The sequence below is a fragment of the Garra rufa genome, chromosome 24, assembly GCF_049309525.1.
Source record: "Garra rufa chromosome 24, GarRuf1.0, whole genome shotgun sequence".
Lineage (NCBI taxonomy): Eukaryota > Metazoa > Chordata > Actinopteri > Cypriniformes > Cyprinidae > Garra > Garra rufa.
In genome coordinates, this window is record NC_133384.1 from 38,184,902 (window position 1) to 38,202,226 (window position 17,325).

Consider the following 17,325-nt stretch of genomic DNA (forward strand, 5'->3'; position numbering starts at 1 on the left):
AACGAGCAGATCATGAGCGCTAGGAAAAGTGTGCTGGTGGGTTTGTTTATATTGGCTGTTGTTTGAAATGTCTCTCAACGCTCGTGTCAGACGTGTTTCATAAAGCACCGCCGCTAAAACCTGCGTTATTATTGCTGAGGGTCATATTTACAGCGTCTCTGATGAACTCAGACCGTTAACATCATGAACTCTGTTTGAAACTGATTAAAATGATCCGAAAAACCTAAATTGCTAAAGTAATTCAAATAATTTCTTTTGATTTGGATGCATATCAATGTTAATTAATGGGTCATTATGCCATGCATGCTTTTATTTGAAGGACCTGTGATACATTTGTTATTTAGTGGACGGTTTTTAATCAAAGTCTTCATGTGCACTAATTGCCCCTGGAGCGTCTGGGGTGAATCGTTTGGCTCAGTGGCTCATAGGTAATTGATCTCAATAGCTTGGGTCTTGTGAAGCCCCAAATGTGTGATTGAAGCTCTAGCGTTTGTGTTTCCAGTATGGATGTGATTTTAGCGCCACTAGTGGCACCGAATGGAATTGCAAAAATAACAACTGTCTCCGAACAGGTTTCCAGCATTCAAAAGCTTGAGGTCTGTAATTTTAGGTGGCATTAAATTTATTAAAAAAACTGTAAAAATGTGATATATTTTTAGAATTTAAAATAGCTGTTTACTTTGTGAATATTTTGTAAGATTTAATTTATTCTTGTGATCAAAGCAGAATTTTCAGCATCATAACTCCAGTCTGTAGTGTCACATGATCCTTCAGAAATCATTTTAATATGCTGATTTGCTGCTCAAGAAATATTTTTATGATAAAGTTTGGGGTTGGTAATTACAGCCAGCATTAAATTTATTTTAAAAATATGATATATTTTTAGAATTTAAAATAGCTGTTTTCTTTGTGAATATATTGTAAGATGTAATTTATTTTTGTGCTCAAAGCTGAATTTTCAGCATCATTACTTTTGCTCTTCAGTGTCACATGATCCTTCAGAAATCATTCTGATATGTTGATTTGCTACTTAAGAATCATTTTTATTATAAACAATGTTGAAAATAGTATTTTTTGTGTGGAAACTGTTCCATTTTATTTTTCAGGATTTATAGATAGAATAGAACGTTCAAAAGAACAGCATGTATTTAAAATAGAAATGTTTTTTAACATTTTAAATGTCTTTATGGCTCATGGGTAATTGATCTCAATAACTCTGTAGGTCCTGCGAAGCCCCAAATGTGAGATTGAACCTGTAGTGTTTGTGTTTCCAGTATGGATGCGTTTTGAAGCAGAAATGTGTGATTTTAGCGCCACTAGTGGCACTGAATGGAATTGCAAAAATAATGACTGTCTCCGAACAGGTTTCCAGCATTCAAAAGCTTGAGGTCTATAATTTTAGGCAACATTAAATTGATTAAAAATACTGCAAAAATGTGATATATTATCATAATTTAAAATAGCTGTTTTCTTTGTTAATATATTGTAAGATGTAATTTATTCTTGTGCTCAAAGCTGAATTTTCAGCATCATTACTTTGGCAGCTGATTTGCTGCTCAAGAAACATTTTTAGTATAAACAATGTTGAAAACAGTTTTTTTTTTTGTTCCATTTTATTTTTCAGGATTTACATTTACATTTTTACAGTTACATTTTGATAAAAAATGCATCCTTGATAAATAACAGTATTTAAAAACCCCAAACTAATAATATAAATTAATAATATTTTAAAAAATAATGTTCTAATTTATTTTTGAGGATTTTATTTTATTATTTTGGTTTACTTTTGTGTTATATTGTGTTATTTATTTTTTGTCAGTTTATTTTATATTACTGGTGAACGGAAAATAAATCTGGTGTACATTTTTTTTTTCTTGTCTTTACTGTCTTTTTATCAGTTTATTGACAACTAATTCCCTATTTTTTATTTTATTTTTTATTTATTTATTTAGAAAAAATATTAAAAAAAATAATGTTCCATTTTATTTTTGAGGATTTAAAGATGAATAAAAAGTTCAAAAGAACAGCATTTATTTAAAACAGAAGTATTTTGTAACATTATACATTTCTTTACTGTAAGTTTTGATCAATTTAACGCATCCTTGATGAATAGCAGTATTTTTATTTTATTTTTATATATTTTCTTGTTTACTATTTATTATTTTTCATTTTATTTTATATTACTGGTGCACTGAAAATAAATCTGGTGTAGATTTTTTTTTTTTTTTTTTTTTACATGTCTTTACTGTCTTTTTTGATTAGTTTAATGACAACTAATTCCCTATTATTATTTTTTTACATTTATTTATATTTTTTAATTTATTTTATTTTACTTGTGCACTGAATATAAATCTGTAATATTTAATAATAATATTTACCGTCATTTTTTGATCAATTTAATGCATCCTTGATGAACAGCATTATTAAAACCACCTAAACTTTAGATTTTTATTTCTGTTTAAATCCAGATTTTCCTTAAGAAAATGTGAGTATCAACCCTGAGCTCGGTTGCAAGTGTAAACCCTCTGAGATTTCTCCATCTAGACGGTGTGCACTACTGTAAAATAAGTGTTGAGATTGCATCTGGGCCTGTTTCAGCGATATTGACATTACATAAGCGAGGATTTGATGCAGATGGAAGTGAATGCACACGGTTTCACCAGAGCGATTAACACATGCAAATGTGAGGCTGGGGAATGGAGACTGTACGAGGGCTTTTCCATCCTCGCTGATGATTGTGCCGCCGCCGATCGGAAAGAATCATCTCTCCGGCGCTGACGAGCATTTCAGAAAGGCTGCGGATGCGTGGCGTCGCTCGAATGCTGCGACCCGATCTTTCCTGCATGATTTCATTTGCATACGGCACTTAAAGGTCAAATAGTTGTACCTTTGTTACACCATTGATATTTTTAGATCATTGTGACTAGTCACTTAGAGACTGTGGAAGAATTTACAAGGGCCAGAGGGCGTGACCACGCATAGTATGTTGGGTAATTTAATGTGCACACGATGCTTTTGAATTGCAAACAATCCGGTGGTTGATTTGTTTACGCCGGGCCTCTGTTTTCAGGATGCATGTGGAGTTTTCAATCTGACATCCAAATATAGTGAGACACCTACCTAGGTGGTATTTTAAGGTATCAAACGTCTGTATTTTAAGGTGTTCTGTCTTTTTTTTTTTTGCAGAAATAACCATCCTAGAATGCATTATGGCACACTTGGTATAAAATAGTCCATGCAAACATACAGACAAGAGAAATGCAGAATACATTATTATAGTTTTGAAATTTTTCCATCTGTCTTGTCTCTCATGTCAGGCATTTTTTGCTATACCTCCTTTATTTGTTTTAGCATCTCAGGACTACTAATTTATTTTATTTGACTTTCTTTTTTAATTTAATTACATTTTATTTATTATTTATTATTATTTATTTTGTTGCATTTTATTTTATTTATCATTATTTTATTATTTTATTTTACTGGTGCACTGGAAAAAAATCTTGCGTTGAGGGATTTTTCATTTATAAATTGTGATTATAAATTTTACGATTAATTACAAAAAAAAACTGAAAGCAATGCTTTTGGATTAAGTGTGAAATTTTGAAATAGACTGAAATAGTATTTTCTTGTAAACTAAAACATACTCCAACATATTTTTTTACAGTGTATACATACACAGTACACAACTTAATAATAATCTAATAATAGTGCAGTGCTTTGAATTGATTTATCCTGATTTTAATGCATCTAGACAAGATGATTTTTAATAATCTATAATGTAATATTTCAGAATGAAAAATTTTATAATGGGAATTTTGGGTGAAATTTTTTAATGTAGACGATGTCAAAATAATAATAAAAAAATGTTTTCTTTATGCAAAACATCAGTTCTTACTTTGCAATTATTTTAATATATTTCCAAAAAGTATCGCATTATCTTATTTTGTAAAATGTTATAACTAAACTTTTTATTTTATTTTATTTTATTTTATTTTATTTTATTTTATTTTATTTTATTTTATTTTATTTTATTTTATTTTATTTTTAGGGCTGGGACACGATTAATCGCGATTAATCGTGTCCCAGCCCTATTTATTTTATTTTATTTTATTTAGTGCACTGAAAAAAATCTGGTGTATAATAAAAAAAAAAAAATCAGAAATTGCATGTAAATTCCACAATTTATTACAAAGAAAGCGCAAGAAATGCATTTAACTTCATTGTAGATAGTGTCAAAATAATAAAAAAAAACAGTTTTTACCTTATAATTAATTTAACTCCAACAAATATTGATAAAAATGATTCAAAATAGAAATTGACTCTTGCTATGCTATATTTGTGTTTTTTTTAAATACACTCAAATTATGTACAACTTTTGAAAAATCTTTATTTTATTTTCCTTGATTTCTTTCTTTTTTTTTTTTTTAGTTGTGCACTGAAAAAAAATCTTGTGTAGATTTTTTTTTTCAGAATTTGCAAGTAAATTCCACAATTAATTACAAAGAAAGTGCAAGTAATTAATACATTTTTATTGTAGTCAATTGTTGTGTCAAATTAATAAAAAAGGCTCTATTTTCTTAATGCAAAACATCAATTTTTACCTTATAATTAATTTAATTCCAACATATATATATAATTTTTTTTTTTTGGGTGAAATTTTAAAATTTTGTATAATTTTAATAATGAACTTTTATAACCGAACCCTTTTTATCATTTTATTTTATTTAATTAGCATACATAGTAGTTTTTATTAAAATAAATTATGCTTTAATAAAAATTCAATTTCATGCAAATAATACCAAAATATTATTATTATTTTTTTTTTTTAATGCAAAACATAATTCCTTTCTTTAAGTTTGCCCTGAAATATGACCTGGACATGTCTTTACGATGTTTTAAAAGCTATTAAAACACGCTGGTTTATAGCATGCCTGTTGCATATGTTTGCTCAGGGTTTTGAAATGCCACCATACCTTCAGTCTAAGCTGCTGTAATGTGAGAAAGCCACTAAAACCCTCATAAATCTTCATTTGTAAGTCAATAAACAGCCGAAAGATCAAACACGGCTGAACTGCACCTGTAGTGCGTTAAATGTTTATTCACCCGGAATTATTCAAGCATTTACATCATTAAACCTGCATTTGATGTGAATAACAGGTGGCATTGGTCAGATTCCTGTGGCAATTACAGCCGGACGAAGTGAGCATGCTGCTGTTTGTGTTTGTAGGTCATTGGGTTGAGATGCGCAGGTGAGATCTAGCTGAGGAAGCCGCTGATGTTGGGTTGCTTTGTAAAAGCTCAGGTGAACAGATCGGGGCGACCTATTCTTAGCGTGTGTGTGTGTGTGTGTGTGTGTGTGTGTGTGTGTGTGTGTGTGTGTGTGTGTGTGTGTGTTTGCAGTCCGTCATCACTCCAGATGGATATGGACACGCTGGGATCGATGCACCTGTGTGGATAATCAGAATTATTCAAAGCGCGGCCGGGTAACTGGAGAGCTGAAATTGATGTTATCAGATCTGGAGCTGCTCAGGGTTGCGATGACAAATCCATAACTCTGATCCAAAACCCGCCGAGCTGCTGACTGATGGACAGAGTATACAGTTGCTTTCGAAAGAAATGAATGCTTTTATTCATCAAGGACACATTAAATTGAGCAAAAGTGATGGTGAAGGCATTTGCATTGTTAGAAAAGACTGGTCTTTTGAATTTTTTTTATTCATCTGTGAATCCTGAAAATTAAAATGTATTATGGTTTCAAAAGTTTTGAACTTTCTTGAGAAACAAATCAGCATATTAGAATGATTTGTAAAGGATCATGGGATGCTGAAGACTGGTGTAATGATGCTGAAAATTCAGCTGCGCATCACAGGAATAAATTATGTTTTAACATGCATTCACATAGAAAACAGCTTTTTAAATAGTAATAATATTTCAGAAGTTTACTGTATTTTTGATCAAATAAAAGCAGCCTAAGTAAGCAGAAGAGATGTTTTTTCAAAAAAGTTGATGCTTATTTTAGTGCTATTTTAGTATCGCTGAGATAACATTATATATATATATTTTTTTTTTTAAATACATTTTTATTTCAGTTTTAGATTTTTTATTTATTTATTGATTTATTGATTTATTTTATTTTTTTTATTCAGTTTTTGTTTTACTTAAGTGCATCAAGAAGAACTGCATGGAAATGGAATAAGTTTTAGTTTTTTTATATTTCACTTTGTTTCAGTTAGCATTTATTTTATTTCACATAATCAAAATGTTTTACTATTTAGTTTTGGTTAACTCTGGCCTCTTTTCAGACATTCCAGCACAAGAAGCAACATAAAACCCTGAACATTGTTTGGGTCAAAATTATAGATTTTTCTTTTATGCCAAAAATCAGTAGTATATAAAGAAAAGATCATGTTCGATAAAGATATTTAGCAAATTTCCTACCATAAATGTATCAAAACTAATCATTTTTGATTAGTAATATGCATTGCTAAGAACTTCATTTGGACAACTTTAAAGGAGATTTTCTCAATATTTAGATTTTTTTGCACCCTCAGATTCCATACATCAGAAACCATACATCAACGGAAAGCTTATTTATTTCAGATATAAATCCTAATTTTTAAAAAATGACCCTATGATTTGGTTTTGTGGTCCAGGGTCACATTTATCCATTTGTTGTTCTCGTTTCTTCAAGACTCTTTCTGCTCGCACCCTTGACTCTGAAATGTAGTCCTGATGGTAACGGCTCCCGCACGTCTCTTTAATCTTATGTCATTCTTTAGTCCGAAGCTCAGTGAGTGTTTGAGAAACATTATATCTGAGAGTTTACTTTCCATCTGTCTCAGTGTCCAGCGTTTGTTGTGAGCGTCTGTCAGCATCATCCTGCCCTTTTAGGGAGAAAACGCTTGTTCACCGGCTGATCGCATGAGCCACCTATGATTGTCACCTCCAGATAGTGTGTCCAACAGGATCTTGGGTTTCATCTCTCTTCTGTGTGTGTGTGTGTGTGTGTGTGTGTGTGTGTGTGTGTGTGTGTGTGTGTGTGTGTGTGTGTGTGTGTGTGTGTGTGTGTGTGTGTGTGTGTGTGTGTGAGCGTGTGTGGATTCTCCTGAATGCTTCTGGTTAATTCCACAGTTTGGCTGCCGACAGTTAAACATCTCACGGGTGTAAAATGGGATTCTGGATCGGGCATTTTGCTTTATTGTTTGGAAATATTATATCATTATTACAGATGGAAGAGTAACATGTTTACATATACATTTATTAATTTAATGTAAATGGACAACATTTTTATTCAGAGATGTAACTGCTGGGCTTTATGACCAAAAATGTTACTCACAGTATTTTTTCTTAGCATAACTGCTCCTTTATATATAATCACAGTGTTTCATTTTTCTTTTAAAGGTACATAGAGTATAAAAACATTGTTATTTGCTACCAAAAACAGTGGTAATCAAACCAGTTTATAAAAGTAACAATCTTAAAATCAAATCAAATGAAAATGTAACAATTCCTTTCATTTTTGTTTTTGAAAAGTTTACTGTTTAAATTAATGGATGGATGAAAAATTGTTTGATACTGCTTAAAAATAACTTTTTAATAGTAGTAGTAGTAGTAGTAGTAGTCTAAGAAGTATATTCTCCTGTGCATTGATAATATATTTCTGTCATCATTTCTTCAAGTTAAACTGGACTTGTATGTTGACGGACGGTAGCAAAGACCTTGGCATTTTTGTGTGTATGTGATATGAGAATAGTTTTTATCAAATGAAATATTAAAATGTTCATAAAGTGACTCTCTTATATAGTTTTTGTTAATTGTATGAATAATTATGCTAATGAATATAGACGCTTTTGTCCAAACTTTTTCTGAAGAAAAATGCAGAGCAGAAGGAAAAGAGAGAATGTTGTTATAGTAAACTGGCTTTGTTTATGGTTAATAATAAACAATTTTGTTTGGTGAAAATCTAGGTGCTGTTTCACACTCACTCACAAATGAAATCTGGGATAGAAAGAACTTGGATAAAGGAATCTTTGCTTTGCTTTGATTTTTATGGCTGCCGTTACATCTGCCAAAAGCACAGCTGATCACTTAGACAAACAGCAAGTGTCTGAAGGGTCAAAGGTCATATGGGATCACTGTGACCCCTGCTGAACATCTGTTACTGTAGATCAGGGTTAATCGATTCCAACGACTAGACGGACAACTGGGAGGAAATCTTTGGGGAATGTGAGTCGAGACAAAATATTTTGTCTATTTTGATTTTTTTCTACTTGTTGGTGGATTATTTAGATACTTTTCTAAATTTAAAAAGTAAAAAATGTAATATATTATTACAATTTAAAATATCTGTTTTCTAAGTGGATAAACTGTCAAATTGAATTTATTGCTGTAATCAAAGCTGAATTTTCCTCATCATTACTCCAGTCTTGAGAGTCACGTGATTCTTCAGAAATCATTTGCTAATTTCTGATTATTATCAATGCTGAAAACAGTTGTGTTGCACAATATTTTCATGGAAACCATGATGCATTTTATTTTTCAGGAGTCACAGATGTATATAAATTTTAGAAGAACAGCATTCATTTGAAATAGAGTAACGATACTTTTGATCAATTTAATGCATCCTTGCTGAATGAAAGCTTTAACACATTAGGCATGTGATATAATTCAGGTTTGTGTGTTGTGTGGAGTATGTTTCAGCTTTTTCTGTCTGCCATGCTTTGACTGATGGACACATTTGCCACCTGTTGTTTCGTCAAAGGTAGCGTATGATAATGCTGCTCAGCTGTCTGAGGTAATGCTGTATTTTTAGCCTGTGGTCGGTGTGTTGGGTCAGCGTGGGAGCGCTTTTGTGTCGCTCGTCGAGGCATGCGAGACACGCAGCACCTCAGATACCTGCAGGACGAGCTCACGGATCATCTGCGTTACATGGAAACACGTACATGACGAGTGGCGCGCTCTGTGTGTATTTTAAGTGAGTGTAAGTAGGCAGGTGTAGCGGCGAGAAAAACCCAGCTAATAATCCTCGCTTAGACGCCGTCACCTTCCCAACTAATGAAGCGTAACGTGGAAACACTGTCCTGAGGGAATGAGGACATTCAGCTTAGACTTCATCTAAAACACACACAGGATCTGCCTTGTGACCACAGTCATATATCATGCTGACATTATATAGAATCACAGAAATATTTCTGCTGACTGTTTGTGATTATTCAATGAATTTGGTTTATTAAAAATAAAATACAGCTGATCTTGATTTATTCACCTAATCTCAAGTGTTTGTTTAGGTTTTTTTATTTTATTTCTAAGGTGTACTGAGTGGCTGCTAGTAGGTTTATAAGGTGTTGTGAGTGGTTTCCAGGAGGTTCCTAAAATGTTCTGGGAGGTTTCCACAGTATGTGTTTTAGTTGGTTGCTAAGAGATTGCTTGGATGTTCTGGGTGGTTAATAGGGGGTTGCTAAGGTTACTGGGTGATTGCTATAAAGGTTTCTAGGAGGTTCTTAAAGTGTTCTGGGAGGTTTCTACAGTAGTTGGTTGATGTGGTGTTCTAGGTGGTTGCTTGGATGTTCTGAGTGGTTGATAGGGGGATGCTAAGGTGTACTAAGTTATTGCTAGGAGGTTTCTAAGGTGTAGTGAGTGGTTTCTAGGAGGTTCCTAAGGTGTTCTGGCAGGTTTCTACAGTAGGCGGTTAATAGAGTGATCTATTTGGTTGCTAAGAGGTTGCTAGGATGTTCTGGGTGGTTGATGGGGGGTTGCTAAGGTATACTGAGTGGTTGCTAGGAGGTTTCTAAGGTGTTGTGAGTGGTTTGTTGGTGGTTCCCAAGGTGTTCTGGGAGGCTTCTACAGTAGGTGGTTGATAGGCTGTTTTAGGTGGTTGCTAAAAGACTGCTGGGATGTTCTGAGTGCTTCGTAGGGGGTTACTAAGGTGCTCTGAGTGGTTGTTAGGGGGTCTCTAAGGTGTAGTGAGTGGTTTCTAGGAGGTTCCTAAGGTGTTTTGGCAGGTTTCTACAGTAGGTGGTTGATAGGGTGTTCTAGGTAGCTGCTATGAGATTGCTAGAATGTTCTGAGTGGTTGATAGGGGGTTGCTTAGGTGTACTGAGTGGTTGCTAGGAGGTTCCCAAGGTGTTCTGGGTGGCTTCTACTGTAGATGGTTGATAGACTGTTTTAGGTGGTTGCTAAAAGACTGCTGGGATGCTCTGAGTGCTTTATAGGGGGTAACTAAGGTGCTCTGAGTGGTTGCTAGGGGGTTTCTAAGGTGTAGTGAGTGGTTTCTAGGAGGTTCCTATGGTGTTCTGGCAGGTTTCTACAGTAGGTGGTTGATGGGGTGTTCTAGGTAGCTGCTATGAGATTGCTAGAATGTTCTGAGGGGTTGATAGGGGGTTTCTAAGGTGTAGTGAGTGGTTTCTAGGAGGTTCCTAAGGTGTTCTGGGAGGTTTCTACAGCAGGTGGTTGATAGAGTGTTCAATGTGGTTGCTAAGGTGTCTAAGGTGTTGTGAGCAGTTTCTAAGAGGTTTCTTCAGTAGGTGGTTGCTAGGATTTTCTTGATCGTTGCTAGGAGGTTGCTAAGGTGTTCTGAATGATTACTAGAAGGGCTGCTAAGGCCTTATTCAGTAGGTGGTTGTTAGGGTGTCCTGAGTGGTTGTTAGGATGTTACCGAAGGTGTTCTGTGTGGTTGCTAAAAGGTTGCTAGAAGGTTTCTAAGATGTATGGTCTTGTTTGAAAAACTAATGCTGTAGGATGACGCACACACACTCAACTTCAAAACTTACAGTAATGCTAGAGGTTATTAACCCTGCATTTGAGCAATCTTAGCAGTGGAGTTTTCTTAGCAACTCCCAGAAAATGTCATTTATCTGGTGGATTTTGCTGTGCTGGTATTTTATCAGAAGCTCCTCCTGTGTTGAAACTCAATGGCGTCATTAGCTTTCATGGGCTCTTAATGTTTTCTGGAGTGCATTATTTCATTAGCGAGGCCTCGAGTGGCCCTGAAGAGTGTTATTGCTCTGACTGTATGGAGCTCCAGATAAACCGGATGAGCATCAATCACGAGGCTCCGCCCTCGAGTATAATGGGCTCAGATGCAGCTTCCTACGGACAGCTGAGGGGCGAGAGGAACGTGTTCTTGAGGGCCACTTCAGGGTTCCAGAGCCGCACCGCTGTGTTTTACACTAATGAATGTAAATAATTGGTGATCCTAATTAAAGGGGAGGTCTTCATGAAGACTAAATTAGAAGAGTGAAAAAATGAAGTGAGAGAGAGAGAAATTATCTTACAGTAATGATAGAGGAGTCAGTTCTGCAATGCTCATCTGTTTTATTATTGCCTGTGTGTGCAGAATGTATCTGCTACTTTATATATATATATATATATATATATATATATATATATATGTGTATATATGCATTGTTCTGTCTATCCATCCATCAATCATTCCATCTATTGATCTATCCTTTGAGTATCATTCTATCTATCCATTTATCCATCCTTCTTTCTATCCATCCATTCATCATTCGGTCTATCATTCTGTCCATTCATCTACCCATCAATCCATCATTCTTTTGTTCTGTCTGTCCATCCATACTTATGTTTTTCATTTTGTCTATCATTCTATCCATCCATCCTTGATTCTATGTATTGTTCTGTCTATCTGTCCATGCATCGTTCTGTCCATCATCCATCCATCATTCTGTCCATAGTTCTGTACATCCATCCATCCATCCATCCATCTATAATCCATCTATAATTATATTGTTCTGTCTATCATTCTGTACATCCATAATTCCGTCATCCTGTCCTTCCATCTATCGTTCTATCTATCCATCCGTCTGTCCGTCCGTCCGTCCGTCCATCCATTTATCCATCTATAATTCTACCGTTCTGTCTATCATTCTATCCATCCATCCATAATTGTCCATAATTTTGTCCATCCATCCTTCTGTGTGTTGTTCTGTCTATCATCCTGTCTATCCATCCAAAGAATTGTCCATCATCCATCCATCCGTGAATTGTTCTGTCTATCATTCTGTCCATCCATCCATCTGTCCATTGTCCATCCATCCATCCATTCATCCATCCATCCATCATTCGTGAATTGTTCTATCATTCTGTCCATCCGTCCGTCCATCCATCCATTTGTCCGTCCATCCATCCTTCTGTCCATCCATCCTTCCATCTGTGAATCGTTCTGTCTATCATTCTGTCCATCCATCCATCTGTCCATTGTCCATTCATCCGTTCATCCATCCATCATCCATTCGTGAATTGTTCCGTATATCATTCTGTCCATCCATCCATCTATCCATCCATCCATCCATCCTTCTGTTCATCCATCCATTTGTCCGTCCATCCATCCTTCTGTCCATCCATCCTTCCATCCGTGAATCGTTCAGTCTATCATTCTGTCCATCCATCTGTCCAATGTTCATCCGTCCGTCCGTCCGTCCGTCCATCCATCCATCTGTCCATCCTGTCTATCATTCCGTCCGTCCGTCCTTCTGTCCATCATCTTTTCATCCATTAGTCCATCCATCCATTCTTCTGTCCATCCATCTATTCATCCATTCGTCCGTCCGTCCATCCATCCATCCTTCTGTGTATCGTTCTATCTATCATTCTATCGATCCATCTATATCGTCTGTCCGTTACCACTTAAAATAATTTAAAATCATTACCCCGGTCCTCAGGTCAAATATTTCACCATAATGAGACATAAAAGCTTTAAAGCCTTTTCAGTCTGAGCTCTAAATGTAGCAGATTCTTCTAGAAACGCTTGAGTCATAATTCCATGAATTCAAATAACCTGTTTATTTCAGGATAATTGCAGGATGAGTCAGTGCAGGTAATGGGAAGGTGTGTGTGTGTGTGTGTGTGTGTGTGTGTGTGTGTGTGTGTGTGTGTGTGTGTGTGTGTGTGTGTGTGTGTGTGTGTGTGTGTGTGTGTGTGTGTGTGTGTGTGTGTGTGTGTTTGTGTGTGTGTGGCTCCACCCCCAGCTGCTCTCACACACCTCATGCATCCTCCTCATCCTCAGGTGAGCTCTACCTGCCATACCATAACCACAACAAACCAGCACAGCCTCCTCTGCCCTTTAAACCTGACGGCACATGCCACGCTCAACTGCGTCCAGAGAACACAATTTAATATTTTATGCCTGAGGTGCTGGGAATGTAATGTTAGCATGTTTGCTGTCACATGTACAGTACGTTTTAGAAATGTAATTTAAAATGCATTGAAGTAGCAGGATTGGTCCAAAAGTCACATCAGAATTTACCAAATTAGGTAAATGTGCCGGGCTCAGGTGGAAAAGACTCATCATTTCTAGCGTGAAACGGGATCAAATGCATCACGCTTGTTTTTTTAACCCCTCTGAACCGGACGCAAAGCCCCTGGTGTCGGGATGGTGCCGTGGATTCAAGGCCAGCTGATAGAGCGTCTCATCTCACATATTGAAATGCCACGCTGGTGGCCGAGCTGTGATTTATTCCTCTGTGGGTCCTTGGCTTTCCTGCAGAGAGGGCAACCCTCATTGTGTTAGGAGAATATGAGCATACAGCATTTTATTGTAGCTCTGGTGAGGTGGGGAGAGATGGGTTGGGACTTTAGTGAGCGATGATAAAACTGAAACTGAAAAAAAAATCAGACAGACTTCCATTGAATTTTATAGAGACTTGAGGGTGCAGGGTTATTTTTGTTAATGAGAATTAAAATAATAAGCTGGAAAAAAAAATTTAAACCTAAAACTAAACAAAAAATTACTTAAGTTTACATTCAAACACTTAAATTATTAACTGAAAAAAAAAAATCTTAAACTTGTTTTTTTTTTAATATATAAATTAAATGACAAAACCACATAAAATTACTAAAAATTCTAATAATATTTTAATAATAATATTAAAGTAACTACTCTAAATGACACACTGTAACCTCCTAAAATCTTTGAATCTCTCTGGAGAAGTAATACACTGAAAATAAAAGAAATAATAATAAAATAATAAAATGATCTAAAACTTAAAATAAAAAAATAAACCTTTTTTTAAAATATATAAATTTAATGACAAAAAAACATAAAATTACTAAAAATTCTAATATTATATTTTAATAATAATATTAAAGTAATACTAGACCTTATGACCAGTATCCTACCCCAAATGACACACGGTAACCTCCTAAAATCTCTGAATCTCTCTGGATCAGGCTCTCACACTGTTTCTGTCACAACAGATTTGCATTGAATTTTATAGAGACTTGAGGGTGCAGGGTTATTGTTGTTGATGAAAACTAAATCTAAAGCTAGAAAGAAATTCAAAACCTAAACTAAGCAAACATTTGCTATAAAAAATTTAAACCTATTTTTAAATATGTAAATTAAATGACAAAACCACACAAAATTACTAAAAATTCAAAAATAATATTTTAATAATAATATTAAGGTAACTACTCTAAATGACAAATTGTAACCTAAAATCTCTGAATCTCTCTGGATCAGGCTCTCACGCTGTTTCTGTCACAACAGATTTGCATTGAATTTTATAGAGAATTGAGGGGTGCAGGTTTATTATTGTTAATCAAAATTAAAATATAAAGATGGGGAAAAAATTATAAATCTAAAAAAAAAGCAAAAACTATTAACTAAAGTTTACATTCAAACACTTAAATTATTAACTGAAAATAATAATAATAATAAAAAAATTATCTAAAACTTAAAGTAAAAAAATATATATTTTTAAATATATAAATTAAATGACAAAACCACATAAAATTACTAAAAATTCAAAAATAATATTTTAATAATAATATTAAAGTAACTACCCCAAATTACACACGGTAACCTCCTAAAATCTCTGAATCTCTCTGGATCAGGCTCTCACGCTGTTTCTGTCACAACAGATTTGCATTGGATTTTATAGAGACTTGAGGGTGCAGGGTTATTATTGTTAATACAAGCTAAAATATAAAGCTGGAAATAAATTAAAAACTTAAAACTAAGCAAAAATGAATAACCAAAGTTTATATTCAAACACTTAAATTATTAACTGAAAATAAAAAAAAATACAATTATCTAAAATTTCAAATAAAAAAATAAATCTATTTTTTAAATATGTAATTTAAATGACAAAACCACATAAAATGACAAAAAATTCAAAAATAATATTTTAATAATAATATTAAAGTAATACTAGACCTAATGACCAGCATCCAACCCAAATGACACACGGTAACCTCCTAAAATCTCTGAATCTGTCTGGATCAGGCTCTCACGCTGTTTCTGTCACAACAGATTATGTGACCCAAATAGAATTATACAACTCACTTCAAATGTTGACATTTAACAAATGCTTTTGTTTTAGATTCTGATATTTAGCTGAGTTTGTGTTCTGACTGCTGTCTGCCTAAATTTACTGGATTTTATGTATTTATTTATTAATTTCATATTGAATGCAATGAAGTGTCTTTACAATTTTAGATGTTAACAAAACAGGGTTTCACTGATAGGTTTTGTTCAATATCACTTGCTCTACTATAATGTTATCTAACTGTCTGAGCGTCTGAAGCTCATTTGTGGAGGCCGTGTGAAGCTCCAGTATTGACCAGCGCTGTGTGAGTTCACTGGACTCTGAGCCGGAAGCTTTGATTTTACAGTAGCTAAAATAACACATTGATCTTTGGCCCTGAGCTTCCAGTGGGATTTTGGGTCACCTGTCACAGTCCAGATCTTTACCTGGGAATCACTAAACACAAATGTCCTGATCAATGGAACAGCGTCTGACATCACAACTAACAGCGCTCTTTGAAAATACAAGAGAAGGGCCCAAGTTAGTGACCCCAAAACACAAATCTGTTTCCTGGTGAGTTCTCAAATGAGTTAGAAGTTGCAATTTTGTCTCAAATGCATTGAAAAATATTTCATACGGAGATCTGATTTGATTGCAGGTTTTCATAGAGTTCTCAACTTTGTCTCAAACATTTACTGAGAAATATTTAAGTTCATATTGATCACAGGCTTTGGTTTCCATAGAGTTCCCAAATCTGTCCATGAAATGTGTTGAGAAATATTTGAGTTCACACTGAGATTTGACTTAATTGCAGACTTTAGTTTTCATTGAGTTCTCAACTTTGAGAAATATTGAGTTCACATTGAGATATTTGACTTGATTGCAGGTTTTGGTTTAAAACAATTTTTTTTTTTCTCAGAAATGTATTGAGAAATATTTGAGTTCATATTAAGATATTTGGTTTTGGCAGGTTTTGGTTTAGAACTATCATTTTTCCTCAAAAATTTATTGAGAAATATTTGAGTTCAAATTGAGATCTGATTTGATTTCAGGCTTTGGTTTTCATAGTATTCTCAACTCAAATATTTAAGTTCATATTGAGATGTTTGCCTTGATCGCAGGATTTGGTTTAGAACTATCAATTTTTCCTCAAATATATTGAGAAATATTTTAGTTCATATTAAGATCTAATTTGATTGCAGGCTTTAATTTTCATAGCGTTCTCAACTTTGAGAAATATTTGAGTTCACATTGAGATATTTGACTTGATTGCAGGTTTTGGTTTAGAACTATCAATTTTTCTTCAAAAATATATTGAGAAATATTTGAGTTTATATTTAGATCTGATTTGATCACAGGCTTTGGCTTCCATGGAGTTCTCAAATTTGTTCCAAAAATGTGTTAAGAAATATTTGAGTTCACACTGAGATCTGATTTGATTTCAGGCTTTGGTTTTCACAGCGTTCTCAACTTTGAGAAATATTTGAGTTCACATTGAGATATTTGACTTGATTGCAGGTTTTGGTTTAAAACTAGTTTTATTTTTTTTTCTCAGAAATGTGTTGAGAAATATTTGAGTTCATATTAAGATATTTTGGTTTTGGCAGGTTTTGGTTTAGAACTATCATTTTTCCTCAAAAATTTATTGAGAAATATTTGAGTTCATCTTGAGATGTTTGACTTGATTGCAGGTTTTGGTTTAAAACTATTTTTTTCTTCTCAGAAATGTTTTGAGAAACATTTGAGTTCATATTGAGATCTGTTTTGATTTCAGACTTTGGTTTTCATAGCGTTCTCAACTTTGAGAAATATTTGAGTTCATCTTGAGATGTTTGCCTTGATTGCAGGTTTTGGTTTAAAACTATTTTTTTCTTCTCAGAAATTTATTGAGAAATATTTGAGTTCATTTTAAGATCTGATTTGATTGCAAGCTTTGGTTTTCATAGTATTCTCAAGTCAAATATTTAAGTTCATATTGAGATGTTTGCCTTGATCGCAGGATTTGGTTTAGAACTATCAATTTTCCTAAAAAATATATTGAGAAATATTTGAGTTC

The 17,325-nt window shown here is 34.0% G+C and overlaps 2 protein-coding genes across 2 annotated transcripts in view; both read left to right on the plus strand.

Moving 5' to 3' along the window:
* LOC141300378 (sodium channel protein type 3 subunit alpha-like) overlaps positions 1 to 7,150 on the plus strand; it is a 49,575-nt gene extending 42,425 nt beyond the window's left edge. Inside the window, exons 10-12 of the mRNA XM_073830651.1 lie at positions 1,223 to 1,273; positions 5,158 to 5,249; positions 7,132 to 7,150. Of these exons, the coding sequence (XP_073686752.1) occupies positions 1,223 to 1,273; positions 5,158 to 5,249; positions 7,132 to 7,150 (162 nt within the window). The remainder of the gene's footprint in view (positions 1 to 1,222; positions 1,274 to 5,157; positions 5,250 to 7,131) is intronic.
* A 1,718-nt stretch (positions 7,151 to 8,868) lies between these two features.
* Positions 8,869 to 17,325, plus strand: part of LOC141300379 (sodium channel protein type 2 subunit alpha-like) — a 55,558-nt gene continuing 47,101 nt past the window's right edge. Inside the window, exons 1-3 of the mRNA XM_073830652.1 lie at positions 8,869 to 8,938; positions 10,887 to 11,177; positions 13,028 to 13,117. Of these exons, the coding sequence (XP_073686753.1) occupies positions 8,869 to 8,938; positions 10,887 to 11,177; positions 13,028 to 13,117 (451 nt within the window). The remainder of the gene's footprint in view (positions 8,939 to 10,886; positions 11,178 to 13,027; positions 13,118 to 17,325) is intronic.